Below are 13,156 nucleotides of genomic sequence, written 5' to 3' on the forward strand. Positions count from 1 at the left end.
TCATTGAACAAGTGCCAACGCAGAAAAAAACTCACTCATTCTGGATAAAAAAATAAGCTCCAAGTTTTATTGTTCAAAGAAGGAAAAAACTTTTACCTTTTTATTTATACAAGTAAGAAAAAGCCCTAAGTAAGAAAAAAAATCTCATCTTCTTTATTTCTGAAACAAAACAAAACAAAACAAAACCTCGTCTCTCTTGGTGAAAGAAAAAGCCTTTTCCTATTTATTGTTGACTTGAAGCCTTCTTGTAAGTAAAAAGCCTCTCCCTGTTGTTGTTGTTGTTGGTACCTGTAGTTTCTCAGGAGACTAGATTACATGGTTTTCAAGCATCTTTATATCCCAAAAAGGTTCATTGCAAGTTCAAGACATTAATTCAAGTCAATAAATTGAATAAGGAGTTTCAGTGGGAATGTTTACATGCGTTTCCATTAATTCTTCTATTATGTATTGAACTAAACATTCATTATCTGTCACTAGCTCCACAAGTTAATTAAAAGTTTAAAACAATAGGTCTATGTCATTAGTTAGCATGGTTTTGTCAAAAGGCAAATTATCTGCCTGTGTCTCATTAGTTTTGAAGTTTTGTGTAGATAAATCATGCCAATATTTTTTTTTGTTCTTATACTTAAATTGTCCATCTCAGTTTAATGACCTTTAGTTATCAGATAATGGTTTCATAACTAGCCTAGAAGTTTTCCTGATAGTAAATTTGTCCCAAGCCTGATTTATTATTCTAGTGTAATTACCCTATGAAACATCATGATTTACAGAATCCAAACTGTAGCTTTCTTCTATAGAGGGCTCCAAATTACTTGTATAAATTTAGGAATTCTGTAGAGTCATCATTAGGAATTATGAAATCATCTATTTTTCTACATAGCATTACTACAAGAGAGTACATCTTCATTGATCTGCAGAAAATCTACCCAATAGGGTGGGCTAATGCCTAGGAATTATTAGACTAATTTAATAATCAGAGGAAAGGCATAACGATAACAAGAATCAGTCCCAAGTTGAGCTCTCTTGAAGGCATTGCAGTTCAGAGTTTTGCCCATTGGAGCCATGCAAAAGGATGGCCCATTTCTAGGAAAGTCACCTGCTGCCTTAGGCTCTCCTCGATCGGTCCAGACAGGTGTACGTCATCAGGTTGAATGATGCCCATTGTGTTGATGCAGCATGATTTATTTCTCTTGTCATCAATGTGTAGACACTAGGGCTCTAGTCATTTTGGACTGTTAGAAATATTACTGCTGGTCTGTTCACATGTTTTTATGTGGGTCTTTTTCATTTCTCTAGAACATACTAAGAAAGGTGGCATAGTGACATAATAAATATATTTTTCTATATCCTTACCAATACTTTCCTGTTGTTTTAGTTTATTTTAGCTATTATTATCTTAGCTATCCTACTGAATGTGAAGTAGTACGTCAATTTTTACTTATATTTCTATAATCACTAAGGACATTGAGGGAGTATATTTTATGGATGTTTGCCTATATAGTACTTCTTATAAAAGGGTTCTTAAGATCCTTCCCATGTTTTATTTCAGTTGTTGGCTTTTATTATGTAAGGATTTTTTAAATGTATTCTGGATGTTAAGTGTAGTGAAGTGACAATTTTGGAACTTTGGTTTCTTTAAAAAATGTAGGAATATTATAGGAATATGTTTTTATTTTAATGCCAGGTATGGGGTATGGGACTACTTTAGACTGTCCACAGTAACTTGACTATGATTTTCCTTGTGCTCTAGCAGTGACATGGTTTTTCCACCTGCAGATAGTTTCTGTGACTGTGTGACATTTGGAATTCTGGGAACCTTTCAGCCGGTATATAGAATACTGGAGCCCAGAGTGTGGTTGTTGGTTGTTCAGGAGGGTTGGATGCAGTTTGTTAGTAGTCGTGCTTAAAGACGAAACAGATCCAGGCACCTCTCTCTCTCTCTCTCTCTCTCTCTCTCTCTCTCTCTCTCTCTCTGCTCCTCTTTCTTTCCTATCTACTGTTAGGCGGAGAAATTGCATGGGGGAGATAAAGGGTGAGAAGAGAAAAACCCACAACCTATATAGAGAAGCTACAGTTAAGCCTATAACAATAACTGATTCAATAGGTATAATTGTCTCAGAGGCTTACTGCTGAATAAACTCACGCTTTCTGAACTCGGGCTGGCGGGTTCAACTCAGCTGTTCTGGCTCAAACTCCTTTCCATGCTCACTGACTCAATCTGGCTTCTCTCATTGAATTGGTCTGCTTAGGTTCAAACAAACTAGCAATTAATTCTAATCTTCTGCCTCCTTATTCTCTGGCTTCAACTGCCTCTGCTGATGTGTAATAAACTGCAGGAACTCACAAAGAACTCAGCTCCACTGTACTGTACATATACTCATCCATACACACAAACACACACACACGCACGCACGCACGCACGCACACTCACACACACGCACTCATACTCACACACACAGTTGTCATCTACTGGTTGATAAGGGGTTATAACTGCTGACAAAACAATTCTTTTCTAGCGATTGATAGAACAGCGTGACACTCTGAAGGAGACGAATGAGGAGCTGCGGTGCTCAAAAGCACAGCAAGATCACTTAAACCAAGCTGGTGAGTTGGCTAGATTTAACTTTATTTTTCTAATGACTGAAATAAACTGATGACACACTAATTGATTTTCATTGCTTAGATGCATCTGCTACAAAAAGTTATGAAAATCTTGCTGCTGAGATCATGCCCGTGGAATACAGGTAACGCTGTACTGATTGATAATACAGTAGTACAAGTGCCAGTGCATTCGTGCCAGTTCATTTTTTCTGTTTTTTTTTTTTAACTTTTACCTTTAAGCTTTAACAAAAGTTTATTACCATAGAACCAAAAACAAATTTAATTTTTTACTCCAGCAATTTAAAGAATTATTAGTTACTGACAGAGTAACAGTTTAGTTTTTATGACATGGTCTGTATTGTATTGAAACCATTTAATTTTTTTTTTAATTCTGAAAAACTCTTTAATATATGACATTCAGATCTATGTGAGTAAAATAGAAACATTGTCAGTGGCAGTGGGAAGATTAAACAAATTATAAATGTAGGCAGTTCCCTTCAGTCTGTCTTTCATTCTGGTTGTGTTTATGGTGAATTAGGTATTTTATCTATCCACTTGTAAAATATTCCTTGAATTTTGCAAGAGTCAGGATTTATTTCTTAAAACTCAGATTATCCCTTGTTTAATTTTATCAAGATATAATCCATGCACTTAAAAATAGTTTTCTGTTTCTTACTGTATTCAGAGTTGTCACTGCCACACTGTGACCATCACCATTATTATCTGATTTTAGAATGGTGGTTATTGCACCCATAAGACATACACTCAGTAACAGTTGTTACCCATTCCTGCCACCCCATCTCATCCCTAGATGACCAGTACCAGCTGGTTTTTATTAATACTTTATATACAAGAAATATATAGTAGGTAACTTTTAGGAACTCAAATCTTTTTTCTCAGAATATTATAGACAAATAATACTGAAGTTCTCTTTGGCACATTTAAACTTTATAGATTGCAAAAATTTAAAAATACATCCGAAGCAAAAGCCCATAAAGTAATGGTCTAAATTTGTAACCTGACTTTTCATGCTAGGTTATAAGGCCATGTGCTTTGTGCCTAAAATTCATATAGCAAAATTTGCTTTACTGTACATTTTAGTAAATAATTTTAAGACACATAAGACAAAACAGCAATGTCATTATAAGCCTCTGAATAGTTTTGTAAAGTGAGAATCGCTTTCTTTGTTGTTGAGTTTATCATTATGCTAAAATCAGTTTTTCAAGGCTGTAGAACTTAATTATTAGATTGATGCTGTTGCCATTTATAACAACAAAATTTTGGATTTGTTGAAAGTAGTTGCTTTGAGGTTACAAGATTTGGAAAAATGAGAAAATATACATTTCATATTTAATGTTAAAATAAACTTTGTGGGTTTTTTTGCGTCTCTATGCAAAGTACATTAAAACAATTATATGAACCATTAATATAATTTAAAAATATTTAATATACCATATATATGTATTTATATTTATACCATTTCTTGATTCCCACTAACCCCTGTGTGCCCTTTCTCATTCATTAGCTCTCTTTATTTACTTGTCATTGTTACATGTGTAGTTCAACAAATCCTACCTGCTGAGTCCATTTAGTGTTGCTGATATTTGGGTGTTTTGGGTTCTCACCACTTGAAGTTGGATAACCTATTAGAGGTTCATTCCTGGAGAAGACCGACTGTCAGCAGTATCTCAGTATAATCTTTGTCTTGTGAGAGTTCCCCATCCGACTGATGCTGTCACTGTTCAGGTCTTGTTTAGGCAGTCAAAAAGTAGAGATTTCATGGATGCACCTTCCCTGACTTACATCAGAGATAGATTTCATGGCAGACATAAGCTGGTCCTCTGGCTCATGCAATTTCCCAGCACGTTTTCTTCAGTGTTTCCTGACACTTAGATGGAGGATTGTATTGTAGATGTAGTTGGCCTGAGCACCCCACAATCAGTTATTCTCAACATTTTGGCAATGTCTGGCTTCCTGTAATGGTCTTGTGCAGTAGCAAAAAAAGTTTCTTGGCTGGAGGAACAAGAGGTACACTTATCCATGGGCATAGGGATAAGTATTAGAAATGCATTTAAAACCTAAGTATGGTATCTCATGCTTTTAATCCCAGTGCTTTGGAGGGAGAGGCAGGAAGATCTCCTTGAGTTCGAGGTTAGTCAGAGCTATGGTGCATATTGAAACCCTGTCTAAAAGGAAAAAAAGAAAAGGAATGCACTTATAAGTTATTTTCTTATGGGGACATGCTAGTAGTATGTTTAGTGGGCTTTAATTCCAGTTACCAAGATATAAATGCCAGTATTGCAACTTTTGGGCTGTCTTGCCTTGCTGGTGATTTTGGCTCACAAGCATCACACTGCGTAGGACTATTGATTGTTTTATTTTCCTTAGCACTTTGGAGTACTGTAAAATCTAATCCTCATAGAGACTTTTGGGTCAGATCCTGCTGAATTTCTCTTAAGCCCAAAGTTTCTACAACAGGGACCTACGTCCAGCCTCATGAGAGGCAACCAAGTACAACAGAAATAGCTTATATTGTTTTGGGAATCTCCTAGATACCTCTAACCAGCAACTAGAAAGGTTTATCCTACCTACAATTTGGGGGGGTGGTTGTTTTGTTTTGTTTTGTTTTGTTTTGTCTTTGGTTCTTTGGGGGAAGTATAACCACACCAAGTGGTGCAGTTATATATGTAGTTTTAGATAAATAGCAAACAATTCTCCCACCAGAAAATATCCTTAGTGTATTTATCCGTCCTTCCCCCTTTCACTATCTGTCTGTCTGTCTGTCTCTCAGTATTGTGCTATTCTGTTCCTCCCAACTTATTTCTCTGCCCATTTTTCCCATTTCACTCCTTCATAACGCCTATGTCCTGCTGTTCTCTCCAGAGCTTGTGTCTTCCATGGTCCGTGTACTTTCCAGGTTTCTGTGCTTACTCCAGTTTGATACTCAGTCCTAGAGAGTCAGAGCTGGGAACTACAAACAAGAGAAATGGAGCATTTGTATTTCTGGATCTGAGTTACTTTTCTACTTCCAACACTACCTGCTAATTTTATTATTCCATTTTTCTTTACAAACAATTTCATAAAGTTAAAAATAACCATTTCTTGACATATGTTCAGAGGACTGAACATCATAATAGCTAAGAAATGAAAACAACAGAATGTCCTTCAACTGGGGTAGATAATGAAAATGTGATACATGTACACAAAGACTTTCTTAAAAGAAAAAATAGAGACTAATGATCATAAGAATAAAGTTTTTAGGCAAACTGTTTTTCTTACATTTTGTTGTTTTTATTATATATTTATATATATTAAGATCATATACTACATTTTCTGAAGTTGCTAAAATTTAAAATAGAATCATTGTCTAGGGACTTGGATAATTATTTAATGGTCTAACTCATGGTCATTTACTGTTAACAATTTTCTTTTAAGTTGTGACCTTGCAGGACATACAGTGTTTCTTTTAAAACTTTCAGAAGTTTTGATCATATTTTAAAACTAGAGCTATTGAGTAGATACACATTCCCTTAAAATAAAATAATACGGTGGTTGCAGTGAGCTAGCTCCGTGGGTTAGGGTGCTTGCTGCCAACCCTGCCTTCCTGTGCCGTCCCTGAACCCACACGTAAAGGAGCAAGCTGACTCACAAGCTGCTTTACATGGATACCTTGTAACATGTGTGCACAAACGTATACATGGACTTATACACACAAATAAGAAAATGTAGCAACGATTTGAATAGACTATAGTAGATTTTATTTTTAAAAACTGAAAAACAAACCTTCTTTTCAACAACTCTCTTTTCAAAGAGAGGTGTTCATTCGACTCCAGCATGAAAACAAAATGCTTCGCCTACAGCAAGAAGGGACGGAGAATGAACGCATTGAGCAGCTGCAGGAGCAACTGGAGCAGAAGCACCGCAAGATGAATGAGCTGGAAACCGAGCAAAGGTGACTGTTGCCTTTAGATGTCATGGGACTCCTCCATTACATAGAAGTGGGATACAGTGCTGTGGTCTGAATAAATAGGCAAGCAGATGTTTCGCACCACTGTATTCAAGAAAGAAGGAATTTAGTTGAGTGATACTATCATAAAATATATGAGTGATATTTTCATGTAATAGTCTTGTTAGCTAAGCTACTTATTCCTGAATTTCACTATATATCCTCACAACTCCAAAGAAATCAAGTGAGTAATGGTCTGACAGCTACTACAGTTGGAGTAGAGATAGGACACAGATTGTATAATCAAGTTTCTAAAATTCTTACACTGAAGTTTATTTAATTTCAACAATATTATATGAAGCAAAACCTAACATATCAAAACTTAAATTTTTAAATAGAATAAAATGCTTTATCGAGATTTATATTGTTGAGATAAAAAATTCACTTATATTTTAATAATATTGGTTATTCTACAATCTTGGACATGGAAATGACAAACTAGTGATAAAATATTACATGAGAATAGAAACAATGCAGTATGTAAACATAGGCAAAGTTTCACTTCCACTTCATGCAGTCAGTTTCTTAAGTCACTTAAATTCAGACTCTGTTCAACTTGCCACAGGAACAATCTGCATATTGTAGCAGCAAATTGGATGCTTCCCTGGTCCTACTGAAGTGTTTGAGACTTGTATAATCATAAAGAATACTCACACCTGGCTTTTATGAATGTCCTGTCAGAATATTCTATAATAGCCTTTCTTCTATGCTTCTAGCAGTTTTTTTCAGTGTTAGAAGCTGAATCTCAGGGGTCCTACATGACAAGTAAGCAAGCAAGCAAGCAAGCATTCTGCTGAGCTATCTCCCCCCTTATAATTAATAGTCACATACAGATACTTTGGGGGGACCACTTATATTAAGTTGTCACTTTAAATTAATAACTTATGATCATACTTTTTCTGTTAATAATAAGAACATGGAGACAGAAGGTCAAAAACTTACTGAAGTTAGTTAAACAGCTTATAAACTTTGGTTTTCACATTGAAAGCATATGTTGATCTGACTGCTGAGTACTAACTTACCTCATCAACAGGGGTACTCATTATAGAGACAGTTGTAGCTGGACAGTGTGCTTATGTAGCTTTTACCAGATTTAAAGCGACCTTAGAGTTTCAGACACTTGAACTTTTTTTCTGTGAGCAAAATACTGCCTTGCTAACCCTGTAAATGCTAGGTTTCAGCTTCTAGTGAATTGAGAAGGCATGATAAACCCATGACTACATTCTGCATATGTATATACATGCTTTAAGAGAAGAGAAATTACAGCCTGTTATAGATATTGTGCTTGTCACAGATAATCACCTTGTACTTCTTTCTGCTAGCATTTCTATTAAAGGCATGAATGCACTTTTATAACTCTGTAACTCCTTGGACATTGAATATGAATAAATAAATACCAACTCATATCACAATAGGTTGAGCAAAGAGCGCATCGGAGAACTACAGCAGCAAATTGAGGACCTCCAGAAGTCATTACAAGAACAGGGCTCTAAGTCTGAAGGTGAAAGTGTAAGTAATAGAGTCCATAACTTGTAAGTTCTCTAATAATTTATGCTAACACTTGTCTGCATTTGAAATGCTACCCTTCTCATTGAGGGTGCCTTCAAATACCGTATATATCTGCATAGCAGATGCATTGGTTTGCCAACTTGAATAATAATAGATTATTCATATGTATCATAAGATGATTTCTATCTGTGCTGCTCAGCATCTATACTTAAGTTCTAAGTCTTGGCTTAAGAGAGTGGTATAATTTGAAACCTAATGGATCTGCTGGGATTTAACTAAGGTTGGCCTGAAGAAAAGTGAAATTGAGAAAAAACTTGCTAATAGGAAAATGAGAATGAACCAAGTGATTACACCTAACAGATCATTCAGGCAATCACGACCAGTGTGCAGGACTTAAACTGTGCAGTTTGAAGACAGCACTCCCATTATTTCCCTTCACACACCACACCAGAACCTCTCCGACAATATGGGCTAAGATAAGAAAACGTAAAAAGAGGTATTGTGACATATCTAGCAGTTTTTCCATACTTTACTTATATATGTGGGGAAGAAAAGAATTGAGAAAGATATATGTAGTTGAAAAAAAAAAAAAAAGGTAGATAGACCTGGATGTATTAGCAGATACCAGTTGATAGAAGTACTGGTGGGGGAGGAAGCTCCAAAGTTAGGAAAAGTAGAAAGGCAAACTTGAAAGGGATTTCCTTTCTGTGTTTTGCATACTTTATATGGTTTTCTCTTTCTTCCCTGGGGACTTGGAACATAGAAGTCATCTCATGCATGGCGGCATCTCATATGTGCATATATACGGTATTGTACCCTCTTTAATACCGATAATGCTAAGCCACGTTAGGGAATACTTTTAAGATGGCACCTGTTTAGGAAACTACATTTTGGGTTGCAGTGTTTTGAAGAATAATTCATGTTTTGTTTTTCATTTGTTACTGTCCATGTTATCAGATTGTGTCTTTTAACCTTATAGGTATTTAGTGAATGTAGAACTGGTGTTATGATTTAAAGTACTACTTTTGAAAGAGGAAAGTTGCTATTTTAAATTTGTTTTTGACAAAAATCCGGTTGTCTTATTTTAATGTTGATATTAAAGTGATTTTTACTTATAATAGTAGTTTTATAAGATAACTATTAAAATCTGTAGTTTTTAATAGTTATCTAGATACTGAAATGTTTGATACTCCTCAATATATCACATTCAGCTTATATTTGCTATTTTTTCTCCAAGTTCAAGTTTAATATTTATTGTGTTGAAAAATGTGCAGAAGTTTTCTTTGTTCCTGTGTTTTTACTTCATTTCCTGTTCTCGCTTCCTTTCCCTTTGATATAGAAATTATTCCTAAAATTTTAGGTTTTAGAAACTGTGCTGCTACAAGTACATGCTTTGAAGACTATTTTTACATAATATACCTTCAAAAGATGTTCAGAGACTTAGATGTTTGGGTAATTTACCCTTTGCAACTGAGTCATCTTAACAGCAACTATTTTAATTTTATAGTCCAGCAAATTAAAGCAGAAGTTGGAAGCTCATATGTAAGTAAAACTGATGTTTCATTTCAAAGGGGAAGGGTTGTAGAAGCTTCTGGAAACTGTTCTTTTCTGATTTGGTGGAGGAATGCCTGTGCTCTGATGTTCCTAGACTCCTCACCACTGCTACCAAAAGCAAAGAAAACATTTTCACCTGCTCATGCCTGCCAGCCAGCCCAATGCTAATCTCATCTGACACACTTAACCAAGCAGACATTACCACCTTGCTTATATGGCTGCTAACTCTGTAGAGCGCTTCCTTTCTCTTGCATAGGAAGTGGAGGTGCTGAGAAACAAGGAAAGAGTTTTGGAATGCTCTGTGTGTCAGGTGCATTAACATCCTCACCGCAATCAATGTACTTAGAAAAATATGTTCCCTTTTAACCTGTGGCAAACTAAGGACCAGACAGATTCTTGCCTGAAGGCCCAAAATTTGTGTGGCGAAGACAAGTTTTTATCCTCAAGTCTGTTTGACACCAAGCTCCATGCTCTCTCTGCTACTCAGGGAAAAACTAACAGAAGTCCATGAAGAATTACAGAAGAAACAGGAGCTCATTGAAGACCTTCAGCCAGATATAAGTCAGAATGGTAAGTGTTCATTAAAATCTGGATCAGCCTTCTCAGGCTCTGCCCCTTCTAGTGAAGGAGATAAAAATAGGTCTGTCTTTACACAGTGTGTGTAGTTAGGCACATTGCATAAGAACCATGCTATTTTTAAAAGCTCAGTTCATTTGCATATGATGTTATTTTAAAGGAAAATCAATTTAATATGATGAACTGATTGATATAAAGGAGTATCAAACATTGTATATGCTAGTCAAGTTAATACTATAGAATCTGAGTAAAATAATTTCAGAATGGATTAAAATATAAACGTCAAGTCAGGCAGTGTGTTACTTTCTTTGATGTGAACAGTATACTTTGTTTCTGTGATGCTTACTGGAAAGAACAGAAGTGTCTAGATTATAGACAGTGATTGAGGGTACCTTACTTGTTTTTGATAAGAATGAATAACAAAGAAGAAGTTAAAGGGTTTTCTTGGAAACAGTCTTACCAGCCAATGGAAAATAAGTTTGATAAAGACAAGTTTTGTGTGCAAATCAAGTGTTTTAATAGGTAATAATTGATTTAATTTTATTTTCACAAATAGCCCAAAAGATCAGTGAACTTGAAGCGGCTCTTCAGAAGAAAGATGAAGACATGAAAGCAATGGAGGAGAGATACAAAATGTACTTAGAGAAAGCCAGGAATGTGAGTGACACCCTCCCTCAGCTGATCCCTGTGCCCATGTTCTATCATACTCAGTTCTGAGAGCACTGCCGCTTGGTGTCGAATCTAGTCACTTTGCTGTTCTCTACCTTGCCTTGCCTTGTCTGTGAGGTCTGGTGTCTTCTATGTGACTCCTGCATACTCAGTAACATTCCATCTTAGTGTCAGGTAAACATGACCTTAGGGACAGCTTGAACATTGATAGAAAGGAGTGAACTTACTAAACAAAGTGGCTGCTGTAGTAGAAAGTCTTTTACTTCAGAACAATGAACCTAAACTTTTATGCTAATGTTTGTCCAGACAACGCCATGGGTATGAAATGCACAGGCAAAGTGCACGTCTGAAGAAATACATTGCTTTGTTAAGTTCTAACTCAAATGTCCAACTCTCTCCCTCTATGACATGTTGCCTGAGTTTACAAAACAGAACTTCTCACCATGTTTGAGTCCTCTTGCATTGCATGGCAGAAGTATGTCTTCCTTAGACTTTTATCTTTTGATACATGTTGAAGTGTCTTGAGGATGAAGAAGTGTGTCTTGCATTTCTGTAGCATTAACTGTTTTGTAAATCTGAGGCTGGACTTGCAGCTGTATTGGTAATCTATCTTAGTCTTCATCTCTCGCTTTTGATTCTTGGTGTGGGTTTGTCCAAAATAAGGATACTTGACTGGATAATCTTTGTTAATTTTACTAGAATGTTAGCAAACTGGACAGAATTGTTCACCTTTTGAGGGCATCTCTGAGAATGTGTCCAGTTGGCTTTATTTTACACCTCAGAGACTTAAAGTCTATCTTGATGTTCACCAGACTTTTCTAAAAGCCTTTCTTTTCCTTATTCTATACTTTGACTAAGTTACCTGTGAAAATATATTTTCACAGTCTTTATTTTCATATAAATATACTCTCAGAATGTTAATATATTCTTTTTTATTTAATGAATTAAGGGATTTTGTGGTGGTGCAACTTTAAAATACTGGTAGTATATTTGTCTTATATTTAGATTCCATATATTTACCAGTTAAGGTGTCAATGTAAGCTGTAGCAAAGGTTGAACCCCAAATCTCAAGAGTTCACATGTTGGACATTTCTTTCCTAGTTGTAGTGTATGTAGTCATAAGTGGGAGGGTCTCTGAAATAGTCATTCAGGCTTTAACTTTGGAGCCCGAGGTTTACGTAACATTGTCACAGTACTAGATGAAGAGAGACAATAAAAACTTCTGAGGAAATATATAAAAGGCCAGGCCTGGAAACAGCAAACCTCAGTGGCAGAGCTCACACGTATGGCCACACTAAACATCTAAGAAGAAAAAAGCATATACCATAGGTATAATTCAGAAGTAAAAAGCAAATAGATTTGATAAACCTGTGGTGCCTGGGTTTGATTTCCAGCAGCTGTCTGGTGGCTCACAACCATTTGTACATCCAGGTCCAGGGAATCAGATGACATCTTCTGGTCTCTGTGGACACAAAGTATACATACGGTGCACATCCATACATGTAGGCAGATACCGAGAGATGAGGTTAAGAAGGTAGTGAAAGCCCTGCATTCAGGGTTACCTTTTATTGGGAGTAAAGTGGAAAACAGAAGGCTTCTGAGTACAGGTATGGCATGATCTGACTTAAGTTGTTACGGAGTCATGACCATGTCACCTTGAAAAATAGCACTCAGATAAAATAAAACTAATAAATCTAATTCTAAAAAGCAAAACAAACCTCAGTGCTCAAAGTTTAAGTAACAGAAAGACTAAATTGTTGTCATTGAAGATGTACAAGATGAATTTGGTTTGGTTGTAAACAAATTTCTAATGACTTTGTGGATAATCTATAATTTTTATAAAGCATATTCTTGTGTTCTTGATACCTGTAAAGTCAAAATGGACTTTTTTCCTTTATGTAGGTAATAAAAACTTTAGATCCCAAATTAAATCCAGCATCAGCAGAAATAATGTTACTCAGAAAGCAGCTGGCGGAGAAGGAAAGAAGAATTGAGATTCTAGAGGTAACATCTCCACATTCATTAGCGCCTCACCTCTCCATGGAGTCCTGGGAGTTAACCTCTGTCGTGTTTGCCATTCATAAAACCTTTGTTAATCATGGTGGGATCCTGATAACTGGTTGAGTTCTTAGTTTTTTTTTCTTACACAATTTTTATACTAGTATTTAAGTCATTTTTGTAAATAAAGGTGGATGTGGTATTGTACAGTTTTAAGTAAGATTCATTAATTGCTTTTTTAGT

General features: G+C 35.8%; 1 protein-coding gene across 8 annotated transcripts in view; it reads left to right on the plus strand.

The window, feature by feature from the left end:
- Positions 1-13,156, plus strand: part of Hook1 (hook microtubule tethering protein 1) — a 58,232-nt gene that overhangs the window by 39,605 nt on the left and 5,471 nt on the right. For 2 of the 8 annotated variants that reach the window (NM_030014.2, XM_030253920.1), the window contains exons 13-20: positions 2,517-2,604; positions 2,684-2,744; positions 6,413-6,553; positions 8,023-8,116; positions 9,624-9,658; positions 10,158-10,240; positions 10,803-10,903; positions 12,818-12,919. In NM_030014.2, coding sequence (NP_084290.1) covers positions 2,517-2,604; positions 2,684-2,744; positions 6,413-6,553; positions 8,023-8,116; positions 9,624-9,658; positions 10,158-10,240; positions 10,803-10,903; positions 12,818-12,919 — 705 coding nt within the window. Of the gene's footprint in view, positions 1-2,516; positions 2,605-2,683; positions 2,745-6,412; positions 6,554-8,022; positions 8,117-8,879; positions 10,241-10,802; positions 10,906-12,817; positions 12,920-13,156 lie in introns of those variants that run through there. The other 6 variants (XR_001784220.2, XR_001784219.2, XR_376374.4 and 3 more) reach the window with 6 other exon arrangements.

This window comes from Mus musculus, chromosome 4 (assembly GCF_000001635.26).
Source record: "Mus musculus strain C57BL/6J chromosome 4, GRCm38.p6 C57BL/6J".
In the NCBI taxonomy this organism is placed as follows: domain Eukaryota; kingdom Metazoa; phylum Chordata; class Mammalia; order Rodentia; family Muridae; genus Mus; species Mus musculus.